This window comes from Lissotriton vulgaris, chromosome 2_1, assembly GCF_964263255.1.
Source record: "Lissotriton vulgaris chromosome 2_1, aLisVul1.2, whole genome shotgun sequence".
NCBI lineage: Eukaryota > Metazoa > Chordata > Amphibia > Caudata > Salamandridae > Lissotriton > Lissotriton vulgaris.
Window position 1 is genome coordinate 436,458,945 of NC_141687.1, and position 25,096 is coordinate 436,484,040.

Here is a 25,096-nt window from a genome sequence, read left to right on the forward strand (position 1 = left end):
ATGCCAATAACTCCTTGTTCCTTAGGGACCTCGGGGAGCAGGTTGCGGTACAACACCTAGACATGCAGTGCTGATACCTTGCTCACTAAGGACCTTTAGGAGCAGCTTGCGGTACTGCACCAAGACATGCAGTGCTAGTGCCTTGCTCACTAGGACCCTCTAAGAGCAGCTTGCGGTACTGCACAGAGACATATAATGCTGGTTCCTGGCTCACTACGTAAGCATTTAAAATGCACTAGGTCTCGCATTACTGACAGTATAATCTATTAGCATTGCATTATTATTTGCAATGCCAATACCTCTAACGATCAGTAATGCAACACCTATTGCAGTGCAAATGCTTGTTTTTAATTTCTCTTACTGCCCCTCACCACTTGTGTTACGTTTGGTATCTCCAAAATGTTTGGTATGAAAGTTAAACCAACAAATTACAATAAAGAGAAATCTAAGATACGCCATTTCATTTTTTCAGGATTTTATTTGTAGATAAACAGAGATTCACGTCATGGCCTTAAGAAAGTCCCTCTCTTAGCAAAGGTCCATCAATCTCCGGAAGGAGCCAACCTTCGAGGTGAGGGCAACCCATTTGCTGAATCTGCGATACTCCCCAGGCTTTAGGAAGTATTGCTTTCCCTTGTACTGAGGCTCCTCATAAAAGACCCAGTAGCCTTCCAAAACATTGCAAGAGTTAATGTCACTGAGGCTGAAGTTGTCATAAACACAGACACAATCTTCCTGGCACTCCTTCATCTGGCCACTGAAGTCTTCTCCCTCGTATATGCGTAGTCGGTAGCTCCCTTGGTGCTGAGAAGGTAAATAGGAAAACAACAAATTTACATGTAAGCGGATGGCACTGTAATAGTATGCTAAAGCACCCCAACGCTCTTAAAAAATGCTCCATAAAAAACACTATTCAAGCTACTAATATGGGTGGTTCTTTCTGTAAGTCACAAGTTCTCCCCCATCAGTTCGAAGTGGTGCAATCTCATCCTCGGTTTAAAACATTACTTTTTTATAGCTGAATATTAAATCTAGTGCACTGCAAAGTATTTATACACACATTCAGTCTGCAATAGAATTGTCTAGTTTTCAAAACTGTGAAAGAAGCTGTGTCAACTACAATAACAAACATCTGCAATGCCATAGTGCTTGCATTCATGCAAGTCTGAGCTAATGGCATGGTAAATGACAATGCCTCTTTTTATGGTTTGGTTTTTAAAGCATAAATATAAGGCATTGTAATTTACAATGCCAATAGCTTAAACTTTCAAATGTGAGACCTGTTTCATTACAATTGCTTGAAGGCATCGCAGAGTTGCCCCCTTCTGTTTCCCATGACCTCTGAAGCAGTGGCGTAACGAAACTTGAGGGGGCCCCCCTGCGAGATAAGTGGAAGGGGCCCCTCCAGACTCCATCAGGAGGTCTCCAGCCCGGGTATTGTGCGGAAGGAGCCCTTGGAGCTTGCCCCCCACACCACAGGTGCTATGGGTGCGTATGTTACGCCACTGGCCTGGTGCTCCTGCTGCCTTCTTCTTCACAGTTGCTGCTTGGTCTCTGTTCTTGTAGCCAGACATGGCTTCATTCTAGTAGCGCCTAGTTACCTCGTCTCTTCTTGTGACACTATACTTCCTGCAGGAACCCAGGCATTTCTAAATGCTTCCGCAGACACGATGCAGGCCCTTCACTCCTGTTTTCTTACACTAAGCTACGGCTGATTTGGACTGAGAGGCCTCTCCTGAAATGTTGCTGTGAAGAGGAAGAAGATCAAATTATTGCAAAGTTGAGCACTCATACCTGAAAGCGGGAGGGAGAGCCTTTATTTATAATGTTGTTCTTTGCTATGGGTTTATTGCCTCACTTAAACCAAGCTCATCTGCTTTCCAATTACTACAGCCATGACCTTTCCATGTCCTGCTCTCTGGTCCTCTCTCCTCACTTCTGATGATGCTTTGCTTTGGCACAAAGTTTGGTACCACTCGCTCTTTTCTTTGGGCCCCTGTGTGCTCCTATGTTCTTGAAGCAAGAAGACTTCTAGGGCTGTTTTGTGAACTTCTTTTTCCAGGGGCTTCCACCAGGGAATGGCTCCGGCTCCCTGGTACTTACTTCACGAGCCAGGTCTTTGCTTTTCTACACGTGAGAGAAGTTTGCTCCACTGTTAACTATATTTTTATGTGCTTAATTGAGTCTTCTGAAAACCCTTTTCACTATACAAACAAACACCACAACAACTGACTCATTGGTTTTTATTTTTCAAGAGGCTGTTTTGTGTTAACTGTGTTAGCCCCAGGACTTATGATGACATGAAGGACAAAAAAAGAGCAGATCCAAGATATTTAACCCTGTATAAGATGTCAAGGAAGCCGAGCATAGTCAAGCAAACTCTGCTTCTCAAAGACAGCTTTTTCTACCCCTTAAGTGCATATTTGAGTTGGAAGGCTACTTTGGAAAATGTTTGGTATGGACTAGTAGTATCAGCACAACAGCAGAATCAAGAAACCTCTCAGTAAATGATCCCAGAACTATTTAGTAACATCAGAAAATATGTTATGATTAAAACAGAAAGAAAACAACAAACATTGGATCCATCACTGCAAAGCTATAGCAGTGTAAAGTACCATTCCCATTCACATGGACAGTCCATTAATTCCGGCACAGTGCTCACAAGTGGCCCTGGAGGCTTCTTCCCACTCCATTAGCACAGCATAACTCCAGGCTTCAGTCAACCTCTTGCCTTCAGGCAGGGTGGATGGACTAGATGAGAGTCAGTCACCTTGACCAATGGCAAATTAGCAGAATAAGACTTGGATTCATGCTTGGCTGACAACACCTAGACCACCAAGATTTCAGGCATGGGGTGCACCAAAGACAACACCCTTTCAGCCATACATTCTATATGGCGTAGCTTGCTGTCCACGTAGGTAGGTGCTTCAGAGCCATATATAGAGGTAGAAAGCACAATATAAATCTCCAAGCCCTGATCAATGATAAACAAGGCCCACTGGTTCTTTGCCACCATAAATGTAACTGTTCTTTCTATCTTGGTGCAGACGGGGATGTGAAATGTCCAGCTCGCATGATGACTATGGGTTACCAACATTAAGTGCCCAAACGTGCAAGCAGGATCAAACTAACAGCCCAGCCAAGTACCACGCATCAGGCATTAGACTAACACATTTTGGTGTGATGGTCTGCATCACCGCACCAAAATGCAAAGTCACGCATTTATGGCACCTTCTGAATTGACTAGCAAACGGAGATGGAGCGCCACACTATTAGCGTTCATTAAGCACAGCTGCACGGACCGCGCACTGCTCTGGCAGCATGAGCATACACTGTACTACACTCTATGGTGGAACTGCACTGCTCTGCTCCGGTGTTGGGCTATTATATCTTTACAATCTCTCTCATCTGCCAGCCAGGAGTTGGCGCCAGTCCCGCCGACCAGTCTGGGCTCAGTTGTGCTCTAATTGGCTACAGCACTGCGCCATCATTCACAACAACTAAGAATCAACTAAGTGGGCGGAACTTTGTAAATTTAGTTGCAATCCGCCTTTACTCGCACCCCCTTCTGTGCCTCTAATCCTGATGCCTTACGACTGGACCAGGCTGCTGGATTCTCCTCGTCGGGCCATGGGTTTCAGTCAGTCTCAGCCTCAGGTGCAGATCCGTACTAGCCACTGAGGTTAGTCATATGTGACATCAATCATAATTCTACAACATGGCGTCCCTGTGCAGGTGGCTGTCTTGTGTGGGAATGTTGTGCACAGTACTCTCTCTCCCGTTCTGAGGTTCCATTCAGGACCTGAGAGAGTGCAGCCACTGGCCTCATGTCTATGCTCATCATGGTGCGGGAGTGTCATGCATCTCACACACCCATGCTGTGCTCCATTCACGGCGTGAGAGAGCACATTCCCTTTCCTGATGTCTGTGCTTGTGGTGTGTCAGTACCGTGCACTGCACACCCACATGTTGGGGTTCCATTCAAGGCCTGTGGGCCTGAAAGAGCATGACATCTGATCTGCAAAGAGCCGCTGGATGCAGGACTGTGGCTCGGACCGTAGGCGCTTTAATAAAGTGTGACACACTAGGCACTACACACAAAACAAGTATTCATTCACTCAGAATAAGGGAAATGACAAATATTTGGCCTGATCCATTTTCCATCTTTCAGCCCCGGTACCTGGCTCCGTTGCTGCTGCCTCCTTAATTATTGGTCTCTAAGAAAGTGACCTTAACGCAGGACATGTCCTCTCTTGGAGGTGGCAGATCCCACTGGGGGTATTTCTGACTGTTGTGGTGACGCTCGTGTGTTGTGCAGCTGGCATTGTACCCCACTAATAATGTTGGGGCCTTTAAGGAATATTTTACTGTGTGTATTCCCTCTTGTACATCTCTGGTAATACATACTAAATGTTTAAGACGAGGCGCCCTGACTTACTCAGGCCTCCTTTACCCTTTATAAACCTCCTGAAGTCAAAACAAAATAAAATCATTCTGAGAATGCTGTTGCCTTTCCCTGCGCAATCATGCAATGCTATGACTGCCTGCGACAGCTGGAATCCGAGAGTTTGCTCTCTGCTGAGATCCGTGTAGGTGCCTCTTGCACTCTGTTGCAGACTCGGCCTGAGTCCAAAGATGGATGTGATTTATGATAGTTATACATTTCCCTCTTCTTTCTTGCTTAAGTTTTCTCGAGAGAAAGAGTCACTCGTAGCATTTGAAATTTCACTCATAATTACACTAAATGCATGACAATGTCACAATCACACTTAGCAATCTGAAACCTCGCAGCTATGAACTAAAGATGACACACTTTAACACTTGTGACTAACTACAGCTATCCTGCCAGGGAATCCTGCTAGTTATCTCCCACTCACCTGAGGCCTGCAGCTTCAGTGACTGGCACGGGCGGGATGCAGAAGACCAAGGCCAGCAATTATAAAATGATGGTTTTCTTCCCGTTTAGTGGTGCATGGGATGATCCGGCCGCCTGACGTGCAGTTTACAGAGCGCTTGACCACCCTGACTCAGCCTTGCCCCCAAAATTGCATCACGTACGTACGCACTGTTTAATTTATGATGCGCAGCGGCGGGGTTACTTTGAAAGTACGTACCAGACGAACACTGCTTTAGGGTTAATCTACTATGTGTCGAGGGGGGCCCTGGAGCTCGAGGCCCCCCCCCCCCCCCCCGCAATGCAGGGGCTGCGGGGGCCTGTGTTACGCCCCTGCTCTGAAGAGCTCCTCGTTTGCCATGAGTTAAATAAACAAGCCAGTGGTCACAAATGAGCACAAGAGACCCTCATGCAGTAAGAGAAACTCATTAAAGAAAATAGTGCTTACAGACTAAAAAAGACGTACCGTGTAACAACCAAAGTAAAAAGGCTGGTCTTCATGGAAGGTTACAAATTAAGACAAGACAGTACTAAGGAGGGACTAACAATCTTAATAGCGAATCAGAAGCCGGCATCTTCGATAAACAATGACACAAGCCAATGACAAATATAGGCGGCGAGTGGGCGGGGCTTCAAGTACATACTCCAATACATCATGGCTCCCAGAGCAGCGCATGTGCTGCCCAGACTCGGACTAAAAAGGAAGCACAACTTTTTTATCATTCAGTTATGCTTCTGGACAGTTACGAGTATAATGTAAAAATAGGTTCTATCTTATTTATTACTTCATGATCTCAGCAACAAGAGATAATATCCTCCCGTTAACCTCTTCAAATATGCAGTTTTAAGATACATTACAGTTTGTAGAGATACTTTGCATTTGAAATGATGATTATTGCTGGAAAGGGATGCCAGTTCTATTACATGGCAGGATAGTGTTGCTTAGATTTAAAAAAATATTTCCAAACAGTCCAATAAAAGAGATTATGCAGGAGGGAGAAAGACATTGTCCCGACCAATTCAATGGTCTACAAAGGGCTACCAGCATCTTTGCTAAAGCTTTGTGGCATCCGTCAAAACAAAGCATCACCAATAAGTTAACCATTTTTTATTCTAAGGTACTGGGCACATGCACATGTGCATTCTGGCTGGTGTAATAATTACCGAGTTTACTTTTCTGGACGGTCGCCTTTTATCTTTTAACTTTTTTTCAATGCTGTTGCTTATTTAATTCAGCATTTTCCCAATTTTCAAAGAAAATATCCTGCCCAACTTTTATACCTACAAGGGTAACTTTAAACTATAATTCTTCATCTTTGTACTAAACAAAATCAGCCAGCTTTTTACATGCACTTTGATCGTCTCACTATCACTGTGACTGGAGCCTACTCTTGTACATAAACAGTACACTCTTTGATTGACAAGAAATCTCCCTCGCTCTAATTTTGATCCCAAATCTCTCTGCAATGAATATGATCACACTAAATATCAGAATAATAAATTACATTACAAGTGCCCCGGATCTTTTAGAAATGATTTAGACATATGTCACTCCTTTCTTAAATTGGAAACATGTTACAAATTATCAAACACGTGGAATACAATATGTTAATTCGGTCCTAAGCCCTTTCTAGAATGTTCTCACTCAATGTTTCTTTGAATATCAGGGAAAGATCTGTATAAATCCGCCCAGCAGACCATACAACAACCCCACAAATAGCCAAAAAACAGGTCCACAAACTTACCTTTCAGACCAGCCTGCTGGGAACTGCCTTAATGCCTTATAGGCCAGTCTGCATATGTTCAGTTAGGGCTTTAGGTATACTGAGCCTAACCTGGAATTTTGTGGGACTCCTTGGATTAAAAAAGTGTTTCTAGTACACTAGATACAATATTCAATTTGCAAATCTCTTGAAAATGCATAAATCTCAGGTGTGTGCTTTAGCAAGATTGACAGACTGGGCCCTTTTCACAAAATTATGAAAAGTACTGGTGGTGATCTCCTCTTCCGCCTGAATGTGCTTTTCAAGTTTTTGGTATTCACCAACATTCCCAGGAGTACTCCTGGAAAGATGCATTAAACACAGGTTTCAAGGGAGCCACCTGGCAAGGTCAGGTGACTTTTCAACAACAGGGCTTTGTATGTGCAGGAATCTTCATGTACAGAAATCTTCATAGCAAAGGTAATTTGATCCCCTACTTGAATACATTATTTTTCCTTTTTCTCCACATCAACTTACCTTGACAACTTACTTTGGGAGCTGCTCCCTGGGTCCTAGAGCAAAGTGTCTGTTACCTGCTTGCTGCACATCTGGCAGGAAAGCATACATTGTTATTGTGAGAAGTTGGCCTGGTATATAATGCTCACTAATTCTAGTGATCACTTTGTACCATGCCAAGCAACCCTTATGATGATGGTTGTAATTCAACCTTGTAGACCAGTTATCCTAGTGGTAACGTGGACAAAGCAGTCTTAGGCTAAACTCTGAAAGGCATGTGAAGCCAGCTGTTATACCATACGCAACCCCCTTGAATACCAAATGAAAGGGACACCACACAGATATATATTGAAAATATATATTGATTTATTAACTATTAAAATCCCCTGGACTCTTTATGAGCACAGAAGTACAAGCGTTAAATCACAAGACAGTTTAAAATACACAAAAGTTGCACAATATGGATGAGCCCTAGGGGCCACCTAAACCATATACTAAATAAGTGGTATAAGAGATACCAGGAGGAAAGTGAAGAGGCCTAGGGCCTTGGGAATCGCTGGAGCTATTCGAGACTGGAAATAACTAAGTCGGGAAAGGCCCACGGGACTCGGATGCAGTGTTCAAAGTGCACGCACTTTACAATACAAAGTCTATGGTGCGTAAAAAGCACAAAGTTAGAAAGTTAGGAACCTTCCGAGTGACCTACGGAGCTGAAACTTAAAACACAGGCCCTTGGGATGTGTACCAGTGCAGGAGCACCGGCGGAGCTGAGTTACCTCACCCACAGGAAGCGGGTGCACAGGGTCGAAGATGTGTCGGGTTTCGTCACGCTGGTCGATGGTGCTTGGAGCTGAAGATGCTGCAGGCGGCTCGATGAGAAGAGTTCCGGTGGATCCAAGGGTGGATCTGAAGAGTTGAAGACCTGAAAGCAGAGGGGACAGTGTTCAAAGTCACTAGCCAGTGACTACCGTGGAACCAGATTGGAACCAGGCGATGTCGGGTGCAAACAGGCGTTGTCGGGTAGCTTCTTTCTGCAGCCACGTGGATACCCGGGGTCGAGGACGTCCAGGAGTCGGTCACGAGCTGTCCCACGTAGGCTTCTCGCTGTTGGCGGTGTCGGCGACCTGATCGGAGCAAACAGGCCTTGGCAAATGCAAGCCACGCAGAAGTCGAAAGATGCTGTTCACTCGGACCAGCAAGGTCAGAGCGGGTGCTCCTTTTCACAGGAGCTTGGGTAGGTCTGGAGCAACCAGACCTGCTGTTTAAATCTTCGGGTTCGTCGCCAAGATGGCCGCTGGCCGCGTGGCTAGTGGCCGGGATGGCGCGTCGAGTGGCACAGTGCAAAAGGGCCCCACGCAGATCGTGGAGATGCTGGGGGGCTGATCTTCGGTGCAAGGGCTGCTCGGTGGTGGGGGTTCTCAGTCCCCAAAGCACAACGTCGAGGATGCCTCAGAAGCTGCGCAGTCAGCTTTACGAGTGTCTTCCAAGAGGTCCGGTCCCACGTCACTCGGTGCCTCCACGGGTCCCTTCTTTGCAGGGACTGTGGATCGGGCTCTGAGAGGTCTGGGAATCTGGTTCTTGTCGGGCTCTGGGCTCGGGCTCCGGCGGGAGGCGGCGGCAAAGCAGACGTCGAGTTGCTGGTTGGTGCCTGTGTTCACAGGGTGGTCACTCCTTGGCCACAAGGGAGATTCTTCTTCAGTCTTCTGTGCAGCAGAATGTCGAAGTCCAGTCTTCTTCTTAGTTTTAAGTTGATTTCGGGATGATCTCCTGTGCAATGGCACTGCTCCCCCTCTTATTCCAATCTAGGGGGTGGATCACCTACTAGGTCCCTCCCCTATGGGTGGGACCAGGAAGGGGGGTGGTTACACCCCCTCTCCTTTGTCCAGCTCCTCGCCAGGACTGGGGCTGGAAAGCCCCAGAACCGGTTTGGGCTGGCTTATGCACAGGGACACCTTGTGTGCCCCAGGCATGTCTCAATCTATTCAGCCCTGTCCTACCCAATACACAAAACCCTGTCTGGGGTGGTGCTCGCACCTCCCCAGGCAGGAAACCCTTTGTCCAGGCCCTCCTCGCTGGAAGGACTCCCAGCAGCAGGAGGTCAGACATGTGTCTGTGGTGGCAGCATCCATTTTGTGATGCTGAGGCTCTGTTTAACTTTAACCGGGGTTAAGGCTACACACATGTCGTGTCCCTCTAGAAGGGTGGAATGCTATCCCCGTCGCCAGAACTGGCGAGGGGATAGTATTCCAATTCGTATGACACCTTACTCGACATGTTTTGATAAAGCCAAACCAAAGATAGCATTTAACCGCGAGGATTATAATGCACTTAAGAGTATATGGTATGGCAATATCCCGGAACAGCTTAGGGAGTGGTTCCCGACAGCTGCAGACAGGCTCAGCTCATGCTAGAGCACCATCTCACATATTTCCAAGCACTCTGCCTCCAGGATTGATGAGGCCTTCCATAGGAGTGGCTGATAGGAACATATGTGTCCAGTTTAGGGTTAGGCACAGGCATACTGTACCTAAGTAAGAGGTGATTACACCAACTTACCCCAGCTGAGTGATCAGCCAGTTGTGTCAAATATGGAGGCCAGGCCAGGGGTGGCACAATACATGCTGCAGCCCCTGGTAGGCCTTGGCTACACCTATGCCCTGGGTACCTATGGTACACTGTTACAGGGGCCTATAAGGTGAACCAATTCCAATTGTGTTATGCACCTAAGGTACATGGAGTCCATTTTAAGGAGAGAGCAATCAGCCTGGGGCCCTGAATAGCAGGATCCCAGGCCAACTAAGTCAAAAACCAGCTAAACACCAGGCAAAAAGTTTGGGGGTAACCATAGTCAGATATCCACCTTCCTACATAACCCCCCCCCAAACGAAAGGAGATAAGGCTATCCTTGACCAGGTAAGCCTATATTGCCTAAGTGGCCATATAAGGAAGTACCAGCTCTGGCTTGGTAACCCCCTGTCTCATGGTCCACTAAGCAATCCCTCACCCTAAGGGTATCTGAGGGTCTCCACCATAGGGAATCTCTACCTGTGGTGTGTCTTTGCAAAGTCAAAGGCTGGTGTTGAGATGGAGTACTGAAGTGAGTTTCCTCTGTAGGGCTCAGCTTCCTCCAATCACTCTCCACCATGTGTGCCTTTCTTTCTCTGACTGAGTTGCACTGTGCTCTCAGGGTCAACCTCTGGCTACCTAAAGCTGGAGGCTGGGTCCCTCTGTTTGGCTTACTGGAGGGACAGTTCAGGTTTGGGCCCTTAGGGTCCCAGGTTTGGCTGTGCCCAACAATATCCATCTGGGGGAGGTCCCTAACTACTTTTAAGGGGGATCCCTCAGGAGTTTTTAAAGTTTGCACCTCACTAGGGCTACTAGTTTCGGTGCCCCTAATCTGTTGATGGGGGTGCTTTATTTGACAGGGGGCCCTTTGGGTCTCACTGTCCTTCTTGTCCTCTGCAGCCCTGGGCTGAGTAAGGCAAGGTAGAGAGGGGCAGGTTACCTGCTCCAGACTGGGTCCCTCCTGAGAAGGGTCCACTGCCATCACAGGCTCTGTCAGGCCAGGCCTAACAACCTCTGGGACAGTTCCTTCATCAGGGGTAAGATCAGTTCCCTGAGGAGGCTGATCCTTTCCTAAAGTCTGGTGGGAGGGAGATTTCTCTTCCTCCTCAATGCTGTCTGTTTGGGTGGAGTGATCCATCATTTCAGGCTTCACTACCCATGTATCAGTTTGAGTTTGGGCTGTGGCCATCACAGCCCCACCAACCTTTTCAGGAGGAGACTCAGTTTGGGTATGGGCTGTTACTAGTACAGCCCTGCTACTCTTTTCAGGAGGGAAGTTATCTAAAGATGGGGCTGAGGTTTGCTCAGCCCTCCCAACCTTTTCAGGAAGGACATCTTGAATTGGGGCTGTAGCCATTACAGCCCCACTAACCTTTCCATGGAGATTTACCATTCTAGAATGGGTTTGCTGTTCAACCTCAGCCCAGGCTGAGATTTCCAAATCATTACCCAGTAGGCAATCTACAGGCAAGTTTGCTGACACTGCCACTCTCTTTGGGCCAGTGACACCTCCCCAGCTAAGATTGACTACTGCCATGGGATGATTGGATTCTATGCCATCAATGTTTGTCACCTGATATTTGGCATCAGGTAAAAGTTGCCTTGAGGGGACTAGACATTCAGCCACCATGGTGATGCTAGCCCCTGTGTCTCTGAAGGCCTCAACTTTCAAGCCATTGATGAGGGGCTCCTGTCTATACTTGCTCAAAGTGTTTGGGCAAGCAGTGAAATTGGCAAACCCCATGCCAGTCTCATAGACAAGAGTATCTGAGTTAGGGGACCTGGATAGGCCAGAGTCCACCTGTCCTCCAAAAGTAAACCCACCCAAATTCTTGGGGGTGCTCCCACCACCTGGGGGACCACTGCTAACAGTGACAGGAGGTGTTGGAGCCTTACCTGGAGGTATATTCTCTGTATTGCCATTCTTGGGACAACAGCTATCTGTTTTGTAATGCCCCACCTGTTTACAGGTATGACAATAAGGCTTTTTCTGGGTTGTAGAAGTGTCTTGGGACCCACCCCCATTCTTGGAGTTTTGGGGCCCTGGGGAAGTCTTTTCCTTACTTTTATCCCCACCCTTCTCTTGAGGCTTGGTAGTCTCTTTCTTTTGGTCACCACCCTGGTTCTTAGGCCTGATCCTGGTTCTGACCCATTTGTCTGCCCTCCTACCCAATTCTTGTGGGGAGGTCAGATCAGAGTCAACCAGGTGCTGATGTAGAAGCTGATTTTGACAATTACTTAAGATTTGCTCTCTCATAATTAAATTATACAATCCTGTATAGTCAGTAACCTTACTTCCCAGCAACCAGCCCTCCAGAGCCTTAGTGGCACACTCAACAAATTCAGACCAGTCCTGAGTCTGTGTCTTCTGGGTATCTCTGAACATTAACCTGTACTGTTCAGTGGTTAAGCCTAACCCATCAATCAGAGCACTCTTCAGGACCATGTAGTTTCTAGAATCCTCATCACTAACTGTGAGGAGTCTGTCTCTGCCTCTACCTTCAAAGGAGAGCCACAAGATTGCTGCCCACTGCTCCTGAGGGATCTGCTGTACTCTGCAGGCTCTCTCAAGTGCAGTCATCCATTTGTGGATATCATCCCCAGCTTTGTAGGGGGGCACAATCTTACTCAGGTTTCTTGTATCAAAGGACCTGTCTTTATCCTTCTGGATAGTGCTGCCACCAGTGGATCCTAATCCACTCTCTCTAGGCTGTCTTGCTCTAGCAAGTTTCTCTTGGGCCAGGGCAACTTCTAATTCTTGTCTCTGGATCCTCAATTCAGCCTCTCTCATTTTGGCCTCATGTTCCCTTCTCTGAGGGCTAGTCATCTCCCTTCTGGAGTGACCATGAGAGCCTCTAGAGACATGGGAGGTATTGGATTCACCTGAGTGATGCCTCCTCCTCCTATGGCTCTGGTTAAGTCCACCTGAGGGTCTGAATGGGTTGTTACCTGATTCATTCCCAAGTTGACTTAAGTTAGCCTGGTTCAGTCTACTGACCAGCACCTGACTATCTCTGTCATCATCTGACTCACTGCTCTCCACCTCCTCCCCCTCTTCTTCTTCTTCCTCTACATCTACTTGAGGAGCTCCAGTGGTGGAGGCTTCCTCATCTTCTAGGATGATAGGGGCAGGGGTGTCTACAGTGTCATCCTCTGAAGGATGGCCTCCTTCAGCATTCCCTGTGGGGTTTGCTTTAGAGGTCTTTAGAGCTTCAGACTGATCCAAAAGCTCTCTTAGGTGGTCTGCAGTAGGGGAAGGCCCTGTCTTCAGACCCCTTAAGACACAAAGCTGTCTTAGTTCCTTAAAAGGAAAAATAGCAAACTGGGATGGTGCCCTTGGAGGGTCACTCTCAACAGGAGTAAGTCCACTGGACCCCTCTGTTCCAGACATTGCTCTAGTGTGGGTGGATGTGTTGCAATCTACCTACACTGGTGTTTACCTACTAAACCTATCTAGTAGTTGTAGCTAGGGTGTGCTACTCCCTTTGCTCTACAACAACTAAGTTCAGTAGAACTTAAGTATACTAGTCTTGTTTTATATGTACCTAGCAGGTACCTGTATGATCTTTCAAATGATAATCTCAAAGATTGTAATGGTAAAACAACAGCAAGCTCAGATCCCAATCCGCTGCTCACCAATGTGAGAAGTTGGCCTGGTATATAATGCTCACTAATTCTAGTGATCACTTTGTACCATGCCAAGCAACCCTTATGATGATGGTTGTAATTCAACCTTGTAGACCAGTTATCCTAGTGGTAACGTGGACAAAGCAGTCTTAGGCTAAACTCTGAAAGGCATGTGAAGCCAGCTGTTATACCATACGCAACCCCCTTGAATACCAAATGAAAGGGACACCACACAGATATATATTGAAAATATATATTGATTTATTAACTATTAAAATCCCCTGGACTCTTTATGAGCACAGAAGTACAAGCGTTAAATCACAAGACAGTTTAAAATACACAAAAGTTGCACAATATGGATGAGCCCTAGGGGCCACCTAAACCATATACTAAATAAGTGGTATAAGAGATACCAGGAGGAAAGTGAAGAGGCCTAGGGCCTTGGGAATCGCTGGAGCTATTCGAGACTGGAAATAACTAAGTCGGGAAAGGCCCACGGGACTCGGATGCAGTGTTCAAAGTGCACGCACTTTACAATACAAAGTCTATGGTGCGTAAAAAGCACAAAGTTAGAAAGTTAGGAACCTTCCGAGTGACCTACGGAGCTGAAACTTAAAACACAGGCCCTTGGGATGTGTACCAGTGCAGGAGCACCGGCGGAGCTGAGTTACCTCACCCACAGGAAGCGGGTGCACAGGGTCGAAGATGTGTCGGGTTTCGTCACGCTGGTCGATGGTGCTTGGAGCTGAAGATGCTGCAGGCGGCTCGATGAGAAGAGTTCCGGTGGATCCAAGGGTGGATCTGAAGAGTTGAAGACCTGAAAGCAGAGGGGACAGTGTTCAAAGTCACTAGCCAGTGACTACCGTGGAACCAGATTGGAACCAGGCGATGTCGGGTGCAAACAGGCGTTGTCGGGTAGCTTCTTTCTGCAGCCACGTGGATACCCGGGGTCGAGGACGTCCAGGAGTCGGTCACGAGCTGTCCCACGTAGGCTTCTCGCTGTTGGCGGTGTCGGCGACCTGATCGGAGCAAACAGGCCTTGGCAAATGCAAGCCACGCAGAAGTCGAAAGATGCTGTTCACTCGGACCAGCAAGGTCAGAGCGGGTGCTCCTTTTCACAGGAGCTTGGGTAGGTCTGGAGCAACCAGACCTGCTGTTTAAATCTTCGGGTTCGTCGCCAAGATGGCCGCTGGCCGCGTGGCTAGTGGCCGGGATGGCGCGTCGAGTGGCACAGTGCAAAAGGGCCCCACGCAGATCGTGGAGATGCTGGGGGGCTGATCTTCGGTGCAAGGGCTGCTCGGTGGTGGGGGTTCTCAGTCCCCAAAGCACAACGTCGAGGATGCCTCAGAAGCTGCGCAGTCAGCTTTACGAGTGTCTTCCAAGAGGTCCGGTCCCACGTCACTCGGTGCCTCCACGGGTCCCTTCTTTGCAGGGACTGTGGATCGGGCTCTGAGAGGTCTGGGAATCTGGTTCTTGTCGGGCTCTGGGCTCGGGCTCCGGCGGGAGGCGGCGGCAAAGCAGACGTCGAGTTGCTGGTTGGTGCCTGTGTTCACAGGGTGGTCACTCCTTGGCCACAAGGGAGATTCTTCTTCAGTCTTCTGTGCAGCAGAATGTCGAAGTCCAGTCTTCTTCTTAGTTTTAAGTTGATTTCGGGATGATCTCCTGTGCAATGGCACTGCTCCCCCTCTTATTCCAATCTAGGGGGTGGATCACCTACTAGGTCCCTCCCCTATGGGTGGGACCAGGAAGGGGGGTGGTTACACCCCCTCTCCTTTGTCCAGCTCCTCGCCAGGACTGGGGCTGGAAAGCCCCAGAACCGGTTTGGGCTGGCTTATGCACAGGGACACCTTGTGTGCCCCAGGCATGTCTCAATCTATTCAGCCCTGTCCTACCCAATACACAAAACCCTGTCTGGGGTGGTGCTCGCACCTCCCCAGGCAGGAAACCCTTTGTCCAGGCCCTCCTCGCTGGAAGGACTCCCAGCAGCAGGAGGTCAGACATGTGTCTGTGGTGGCAGCATCCATTTTGTGATGCTGAGGCTCTGTTTAACTTTAACCGGGGTTAAGGCTACACACATGTCGTGTCCCTCTAGAAGGGTGGAATGCTATCCCCGTCGCCAGAACTGGCGAGGGGATAGTATTCCAATTCGTATGACACCTTACTCGACATGTTTTGATAAAGCCAAACCAAAGATAGCATTTAACCGCGAGGATTATAATGCACTTAAGAGTATATGGTATGGCAATATCCCGGAACAGCTTAGGGAGTGGTTCCCGACAGCTGCAGACAGGCTCAGCTCATGCTAGAGCACCATCTCACATATTTCCAAGCACTCTGCCTCCAGGATTGATGAGGCCTTCCATAGGAGTGGCTGATAGGAACATATGTGTCCAGTTTAGGGTTAGGCACAGGCATACTGTACCTAAGTAAGAGGTGATTACACCAACTTACCCCAGCTGAGTGATCAGCCAGTTGTGTCAAATATGGAGGCCAGGCCAGGGGTGGCACAATACATGCTGCAGCCCCTGGTAGGCCTTGGCTACACCTATGCCCTGGGTACCTATGGTACACTGTTACAGGGGCCTATAAGGTGAACCAATTCCAATTGTGTTATGCACCTAAGGTACATGGAGTCCATTTTAAGGAGAGAGCAATCAGCCTGGGGCCCTGAATAGCAGGATCCCAGGCCAACTAAGTCAAAAACCAGCTAAACACCAGGCAAAAAGTTTGGGGGTAACCATAGTCAGATATCCACCTTCCTACAGTTATGCTTTCAGAAAGTGAGAGCATATTTGCTTTTGCCTACTGAAAACAGAGCTGGTTTGCTATCCTCAAGACATAGCAAACCGCACCCCAGGACATTGCTGGAACCGGCTGAGGGGTGGAAGTCCCCAGTGTCATCTAGAGTGCCAGGGTGTGATCCGTGTGCCTCCTCCAATATTAACTAAGCCCCGGGAAGGAGGTGGTTGCCTGGGCCGGGGGTCTGCAAGGAGCCCCCTTCATGTTTGAATTTGTGGCCTGGGGAAGTGGCGGAACCCGGGGCTGCATGGGAGGAAGTATCCCCCCATGCATTAATATTTATGTTAGCCCCAGGGAGGTGGCGGTCCCCAGGGCTGCTTGGGATTCCATAGAGCCTCCCCAACATTGCTTTAAAAAAAATTTATTATTGTATGTTTCACGGGGAGGTGGCAGTCCCTGGGGCGAGGGAAGTCCCCGCGGGTCACCCTGCATTTCAATAAGACAGTATCCAGGGCTGCAGGGGCTCTGCAGACCCCTGTATTATATTGTATATCTAGCTCCGGGGAGGTGGTGGTGCCCAAGGCTGCATTTCTATTCATGTTAGCCCAGGGGAGGTGGCCGTAGGGCCTCCCCCGCATTATCTTTACATTTCATCCCTGCCTAGGGGAGTTGGCAGTCACCGGGGCTTTGAGCAGCCCGAGGAGGGGGATCCTGTGTCCCCTCCTCCTATATTTTCAAATGCCCCCGAAACATGGCCTACCCAGGGGCCAAATTGATCAAAGAAGTGGGGGCATCTTTTTTTTTCTGGCGGGAGTCATGGATCCAATGCGACTCCACCAGAATTCTTTTTTTTTAATGCTTTTTTGGCCCTGGGGAGTCCCTGTGGAACCCCCACCCCCAAGAGGACTTGGGGATCAGGGTGTTTCTGCCCTGCCCGTTTCTTTTTTTTAAATGTTTTTTCTTGTGACTTGGTTCAACTGAGTCACAAGATGGCTGCCAACACTTTCCGGTTTAAAGTGTTGGCAGCCAATCAGATCTCAGGCACGGGATCGGGAGGGTTTGCGGGTCCTTTGCGTCCCTAGATATACAACTGGGAATTTCTTTAAATTTCACCATAACTACAGAAAGGATTTACACCATTTAACAAAAAGGTCGCTTTCTGGACCAAGAGCTACCTTTCTGCCAAATTTGGTGTAATTCTGTTCAGCAGTTCGGGCATTAGGCGTGTCTAAAACTTCCTATGGTAATTAACATGAAGAAAAAGTGATGTGGGGCCACACTTTCTCATCCCCCTGCTTGATGGACCACCCTAAAATTCTCACGACAGCAGCTGAAGTGATTGGCTTATTAGTGTTGAAAATTTTGCAAGGTTTCATCAAACGACGCTAAAGTTATTGGCAAATGAAAAACGCTCTTCCTATGGAAACTGGGTCCTAACCATAACTACCAAATGGAGACCGCCAGTAGGTAATATATATAATATACATTGATGTGATCAAGGCCAGGGCAACCCGGCTGAAATGCGTCATGTTATGTGAAGGCTTCAATAAACTGCACTAAGAAACTTCAAACCTTTTGTGGTGGTCCGATCCTGGTGAAGGAGTTCGCTTTTCAACTCAGGATTTGGTTCTCATATATATATATATATATATATATATATATATATATATATATATATATATATATATATATATATATATATATATATATATATACACACACACATACATACATATGCATGTTCTATATATATATTTATCTATACACACACACACACACACACACACACATACATATACATGTTCTATGTTATCATAATAGCATCACTTTGCTGACATCATTGATTGCTGACAGAACTTTATTGTCAGTGCAGCAAGTTTAGAGCCAGGGCAGGGGAGTCAGGAAATTCCAAGAACTTCAAATAACTCTTCCAGAAGTGTCTCCCTCATTCCAGCAGGGTTCTTAGACCCACCCTTCAGGTCAATACTGGACCTGTGGAAGGACTCTCAGAGGAATTCCTGCTGCTGTCAGAAAAATGCCTGCTGGTCTGACCTGCTGTGCAATCTGCCAGACTGCTGCTGTATCTGGAAGGACTGCTTTGCACCCTGAAGCCTGCTTTGAACCCTGGGAGGACAGCCCTGCTGTTGAGCCCTGCATTTTCACCTGCACCCAGGATTTTCAAAAGTGACTCCAAGGGCTAGTTTGCTGGCCTTCTGTTTAGAGTCGCAAGGAAATAACAGGCTCCCACCATCTTGAACCCACATCATGGACACAGCTTGAGTGAGTTCTGAACCCCACGAGGTCTCCATCCACACCTGGACCCTTAATTGTGGTGCTAAAGGTGCCCGAATGTCCCTTTTCCAAAACTGAGGATTCAAACAAATGTGACCAACACAAGCTCTGAGAACCAAGAGGCGGCCAGGACAAACCTGCTCTCTTCTCTGCCCAAGGTGCTTCACCCGCCGGATTGACTTTGCGGCTTCTCCCACAATGTTCTTCTCTGCAGCAGCAAATCCATTTCCGCGGTCCTTTACCAAAGGAGTATCCAACCTTATGGAACCTTTTTGGGCAACAGCCTCTTGGCTCGTCCCGCTAGAGATTTTCGACATCCATCTCGAGGGCTAAGTCCGAAGTTAAAATATTCCCCGCTGCTTCACTCCATGACTTACTGACGAAGACGCTTCCTCCTGGGATTCTGCATCCTATCCCAGATGAACTTTACCCTTCTCAGACACTTTTTCTTCAAAAATGTTCTAATTCTGAAGGTAAGCTCTGACTAGGCACAATTCACCTCTTGTGTCTGACCTGCTCTCCATCGTGGTCGGCATTAACTTTTGACTTTGACCTGGTCTTTTAATACCAGATGTCGGTGATTGGCGCTTTTATCTTTTAGAAGCTTTTTTACAGTTTAGTCTTTCAAATAGCATAGCTTCTGTTCTACTGATTGGCTTTTTGTCGTTTTGGTGTCAAATAATTTATTACAATGCACTCTACTTTTCTAAATTCGTTTGGGATTTTTCCTGTGTTGTGTTTTCACTGTTTGTGTACTGCATAAATACTTTACACATTGTCTCTGAGTTAAGCCTGACTGCTTTTTGTGCCATGCTACCCAAGGTTAACCCTTTCGATGCTCATGATGAGCTCAGCTCGTCATGATGCACAGTTGAGCTGTGCTGATGACGAGCTGAGCTCGTCATGACACCAGCAAAATGGCAATTTTCAGCACAGGAGGGGGAAAACGCCTAGCAGCCAAGGTGTTAAGCACAGTCTAATTTAGTGACTTTCTGTGTGCGGAACACCCAGCAAGGGATTGAGGCTGAAGCTTGGACAGGGCTAGCACCGCAGTCAACCAACAACCCAATTTCTAACAATAGCACTCAGACTATAAGCAATGCAATGTAGTAACATCAGGAAATCATGGTGTTAGCTAGCAAGCTAAACCTACCTGTGGTATGGAGTGACAAGACCTTATAGAGTCATTAATACCCATCCAGTTGTGGTAATCAGGATAATCACCCTTCTTCAGGATGTACTGGTGTCCCATGTAGTTGGGGCGCTCATAGATCACCCAGCAGCCACTCTCAACGCGGATGGAGTTGCAACGACTCAGAAAACTATGAAGATCAGCAATGTCCCCACAGCACTCATGGCACCGCCCCTCGAAGTTCCTTTCTTCGCAGAAGATGATCTGCAGAGAATGGATAGAGAGAATAAAAGTATGAGAGTCACATCTACAAAATGGAATCATTCAGACAAAAAAGCAAATGGGAGATGATATAGCTGCATTTTAGATATTTGCTAAGTTACAAAGCGTCCCGGCCAGTAAACACATTACAATGCTACAAATTAACATAATGTTCTCACCTTCCCCATGGTGCTTGATTTGTAGCTGTTTCACTTCAGGGACAATTGACAGGGATGTGGGAGCCTTTATATAGACAGCCGCTGAAAGGGTCTGCCTATGCAGGACGCAGGGAACACTTCATTATCTGATGACAAACAGAATGCTGTCATTTGTGGTGCACAGGGGCTGATGGTTGCTCCCTCTTTGTACTACTATTATCTATTGTTGTTCTCGGCTTTCTAATGTTGATATCGATGAAAGGTCAGTAGAAGTCAATTAATCAGCAGGGCCTTTCTCATGGTAAATAGATTGAATTGCATTGACAGATAGAAGTATATGGCAGGCTGGCAGAAAGCGGTATGCTGAGGTAATTCCATATGCTATGAACAGTTCTCCTTTCATTGCACACGCTACATGAAAAAGTCAATGTATTCCTCTCCCTAGCTGGTACAAACCTTATATAGTCCCCAGCTCAAAGGCGCAGCTATTAATGGTGCAGCCAGTGCAGAGGCACTTGGGTCCAGATTGGTTGGAGGACCCAGTATGCTCTCTACCAGCTGCAGTCCACATAAAAGGTCACTCTTCTGATGATTTTTTTTAAAGTGACTGCCTGAGGCCTTGCTTTTAGTGTGTTCTGTGAGGGAAGGAAGGGGAAACAGGAAGGAAAAGGGTACCCAGTAACAATAATAACGAACGAGAACTGGAGAGATGCAAGGAAGAAACAACGGCAGAGGAGTGAGTAAAGAGGTAATTAGGAAAATGAAGAACTAAAGGTGGAGTGGATAGAAGGGGGTAGAAAGATAGAAGGGGTAGATAGAAGGGGGTAGAAAGATGTAGGAGACAACGAAACGAGGAAGGGTAAAATACCCCATTAACGTTACATTTCTTAATACTGTTGACTCCCTTTTTTTCACGGCCTTTCACCTTATTTCCCAATTTTCTTTTTTTGCTCGGTTCTATCATGCTACTGCAAGTTGTTTGTGTCTCTGTACAGCACTTTTATACCTGACCAGGTGAAAAGTGCTAAGTTAAAATACAAGAGAGAGCAGAGGTTTACTGCTGTGAATAAAGATGCAGGGTACAGTATAGAAATGCCGAGGGAGAATGGAGAGGTAGAATAGAGAGTTGAGAGAGACTGAAAGAGGGCAAAGAGAGATAAAAGGAACTGTGGAGAGATAGAGACGAGAATAAAAAGACTTGTGAGAAAGTAGGCAGGTGCAGAGGAGAGTGAGCTTATGTTGGAAAGATGCATGAACATACACTGAAAAATATCTTACATGTGATTTGGAGGATGTGGTGAAGGAGTAATAGAAACAGTGCAGTTTTTAAGAAGATGCCTTATTCTCAAAGTACTTGCAAAAACTGCACATAATGCCCCATCCCTTCACATACTGGTATAAATATATCTTTGTGTTTATGCTTTGTCAACTAAATGAATACGCATTGGCAATGCCAGTAGGTCTCACCTATGTGTGAGCTATGGCTTTGGTGGAGTGGAATGACTGCGTGGAGTTGAGTGCATTAAGTGAAGAAGGGTGGGTTTGTGTGGCAATGTGTGGAGTGGAATTGTGTGGCATTGTGTGGAGTGGAATTGTGTGGCAGTGAAGTGGACTGGAGTTCTGTGGCATCATGGAGTGTAATTATATGGCATTGTGCAGAGTGGAGTGTACTTATGAGATATTTTGTGAAGTGGAGTGGAATTTTTGTGAAGTGGAGTGGAATCGTATGGATTAGAGTGGAATTGTGTGGTATTTAGTGGTGTGGAATGGAGTGGAATTGTGTGGAGTGGAATTAAATTTGTGGCATTGAATGGAGTTTAATTGTGTGACGTGGAGTGGAATTGTGTGGCATTGTGTGGGATGGAGTGGTTCTGTGTGCCATTGGATGGAGTGGAATTACATGTAGTGAATTGGAATTGTGTGGCATTGAGTGTCATGGAATACAGTTGAATTGTATGGAGTGTAATGGAATTGTGTGGCATTGTTTGCATGGATTGAAATGGAATTGTGTGGCATGAAATGGAATTGTGTGAAGTGGAATAAAGTGGACTGGAGTGGAATTGTGGCACTGCAGTGAGTGGAATTGTATGGCCTTATTTGGACCGGAGTTGAATTGTGTGGAGTAGAGTGGAAATGTGGGGGATTGTGTGGAGTGGAGTGGAATTGTGTGGCATGGTTTGGAATTGTGTGGAGTGGAGCAGAATTGTGTGGCATTGTGTGGAGTAGAGTGGAATGGTGTGTCATTGTGTAGAGTGGACTTGTGTGGCTTTATGTGGCATGAGTGGAGTGGAATTGTGTGGAGTGGTTTGGGTTGGACTGGAGTGGCATTGTTTTGCCTGAAAAGGAGAACTGTGTTGCATTGAGTGTTGCGGATTGGAGTGGAGTTGAATTGTGCGGCATTGTATGGTATGGAGTGGCATTGTGTGGCGTTCTCTGCAGTGTATTTGTGTGGCACTGTGTGCCTTAGAGTTGAATTGTGTGGCATTGTATGGATTTGATTGGAATTGAGTGGAGTTAAATTGTGTGACATTGGAGTGGAATGGAATTTTGTGGCATTATGTGGTGTGGAATTGTGTGTCAATGTGTGGGTGGAGTGGAATTGTGTGCATAGAATGGAATGGAATTGTGTGGCATTGTGTGGAGTGGAGTGCAATACAATTGTGTGGCACCTTGTGGCATGGAGAGGAGTGGCATTGTGGGGTAGGGAGTGGAATTATGTGGCATTGTTTGGAGTCGACTTGTGTGTTGTGTACACAAATCTCTGTCACCCTCACTGTCTCCCGTTTAAAGTATATTCCCACTGTCAGATTGCAGCTGCCTGACTAGCTCCCTAAACTGCAGGAAGTGCTTCATGCTGCATGGCAGAGTTTGCACGGGATGCGTTGCATGTCCCGGAAGTCTCTAGCAGTGTCAGACCATAACAATACCGGAATTACAGCTGGGGTTCATGCACGTGCAGTATACAACTATCTCAGACCGTAAGAAAAATAACATTTATTTCCAACAGCAATGCATTGTTCCTGAAGCAATGGGGGTGGAGTCAAATAACAAGAGTGAGGGAAGTACATATGGAGGAGAGTAACTGGGATGAGAATATGGAAGCAACACAAGGGAGAGTGTGCCAGGGATGAATGTGAAAGTGTCATGTAAAGCACTCTAATACCTTTGGGTCGAGTTTTTGCTATACAAAACTTCAAAAAACATGGGGGAGAGAACAGGGATGTGGAAGAAACACAGAGGACATGGGTGGCAAGAAGTACACAGGCGAACACAACTGGAAGGGGGCCAGGCGACATAGAGCAACTTACATGAAGGAGGTAATAAAAAAGTGCCTGAATCCCAGACCATGGAGCATGGAAGGACACTAATCAAAGTCAATCAATCTGTACTTATGCTCTTGAGGAAAGAAGAGGAAGTGAAGATGGCAAGTGCTGCCCACCTAGGAGGCAGAAAATACGAATGACAATAACGCCAAAAAATGGTAAGCAATAGGCAAGCTCCAGTGCGATTGTTGCATACAATGTCTATCACAAGCAAGGGTGCATGCAGTGCATGCGCTATAGCAGGTGAAAGCTAAAAATGTACACTTATTTAATATGAGCTGTATCATTTTGTGTCTGCAAAATTGCCCCCACTAGTTTGGTCAGCCGTTGTAAAGAGTTTTTTTGCGTAACTTTAGCAAAGTGGGCCATAATGTCAAATAGTGCATCTCAGCACGCTTCTTCACACCCATTACCTGTCTAATCCATGTTACAGTGCATCCCAGCACTAGCTTTACCAAGAGGATTTGGATGCCAAGACGCAAAACCTATAGCTGACAGAGAGCACGCTGGGGTTAATTTTGAAATTCCATAAAGACCCAATTGACCCGGCATCTTACGGGATAATATCATTATTAAATACTAATTATGAAATATTGAGTAAAGTTTAAGCAGACTGGCTCCTCTGAGTTATTTCGCACCTGGTGCACCCAGACCAGAATGACTTAATGCCAGGTAGAACCACTTCTCGTAACATCATTGTATTGGATAATGGACTGATACTGGGACGCTGGCCATACTCTACTGCTTTGTAACTATACTTTGAAAAAGAGTTCAACGTGCTTAATTGGACTTACCTCTTTGAAGTACTCTGTAAATGTGGGTTTGGGCCTAGATTTATACAAATGGTGCAGGTCTTCTACACAGCCCCAGTATCCAGGGTTAGAATCAGGAGGAGCACAATTGAGCTTGGTAGGGGGCCCCTCTAGCTGTAGCTCCATGCTGCACAACTGAGGCGAGATGTCTGAGACTGCAGTATCTCCCTCCACGATGGCATGCAGATAATTTCTCTTTATGTAGAGGAAGCCCTTCTTTGCATGAAAGAAGCCCTCGAGGGATTTGGACCCATAGCATTGGTCCTAGGGTATAGAAATGCCTTGAACCTCTTGGTCAAGAAAGGCAAATTATGTATTTTTCCACTATGTGAGATACTCACCACTACCTTCCACCAAAGCTAGTGATCCACTAAGAGGGGAAGGTAATACAATCAGATACCTCAGCACCATTATCTTTCACATGAGTGTGAATCACCACAGTGGTAATGTGATGAAAACCATTGTCAACCACGGGACGCATTGCCATTTAAAAAATGGTAATGCTGCCTAAGCTCCTGTACTATTTTGCCAGTTTCCCCCTTTTTCTTACTCAAAATTTTTCCGCCGATCTGAAAGCCTTGTTGGGATCTGTTGTGGTCCAACAGGTGCCATAGGATGGCCCAGCCCGTGTTGAGACACAAGGTTGACCAGGGAGGCTTAAGAGAACCACATTTTGAGAACTATTACCTGGTGGCTCAACTTCAGTGGCTGTCCAGTGGTTTTATATATATATATATATATATATATATATATATATATATATATATATATATATATATATATATATATATATATATATATATATATATATATATATATATATAATGTGATAAAGATCACAATATCGAAACGCGTCTGTTTCTTTGCCATTAAAAAACCCGTAAACTTAATACCGCATTGGTGTGGCTGTTTCCTCGTGAGAACGGTGGAGGAGGAGTATGATTGAAGTATATATATATATATATATATATATATACCAAGACCACGGACGTGGTCGAAATGCATCGTCTTTCCTGCGAGGAATAAAACCTCACCTGCTGCATCTATCATGTCGGCTCGCTTGATTTCCTTTTT

The 25,096-nt window shown here is 46.5% G+C and overlaps 1 protein-coding gene across 1 annotated transcript; it reads right to left on the reverse strand.

The window, feature by feature from the left end:
- Nucleotides 1-473: 473 nt before the first annotated feature.
- LOC147730564 (gamma-crystallin 2-like) lies at nt 474-20,023 on the reverse strand. The gene is made up of 3 exons (XM_086958604.1): nt 19,909-20,023; nt 19,490-19,732; nt 474-804 (listed from the first exon to the last, which is right to left on the reverse strand). Exons 1-3 carry the CDS (start codon nt 19,915-19,917, stop codon nt 529-531), a joined length of 528 nt encoding a protein of 175 aa, XP_086814730.1. The 5' UTR covers nt 19,918-20,023; the 3' UTR covers nt 474-528.
- Between the last annotated feature and the right edge of the window lie 5,073 nt (nt 20,024-25,096).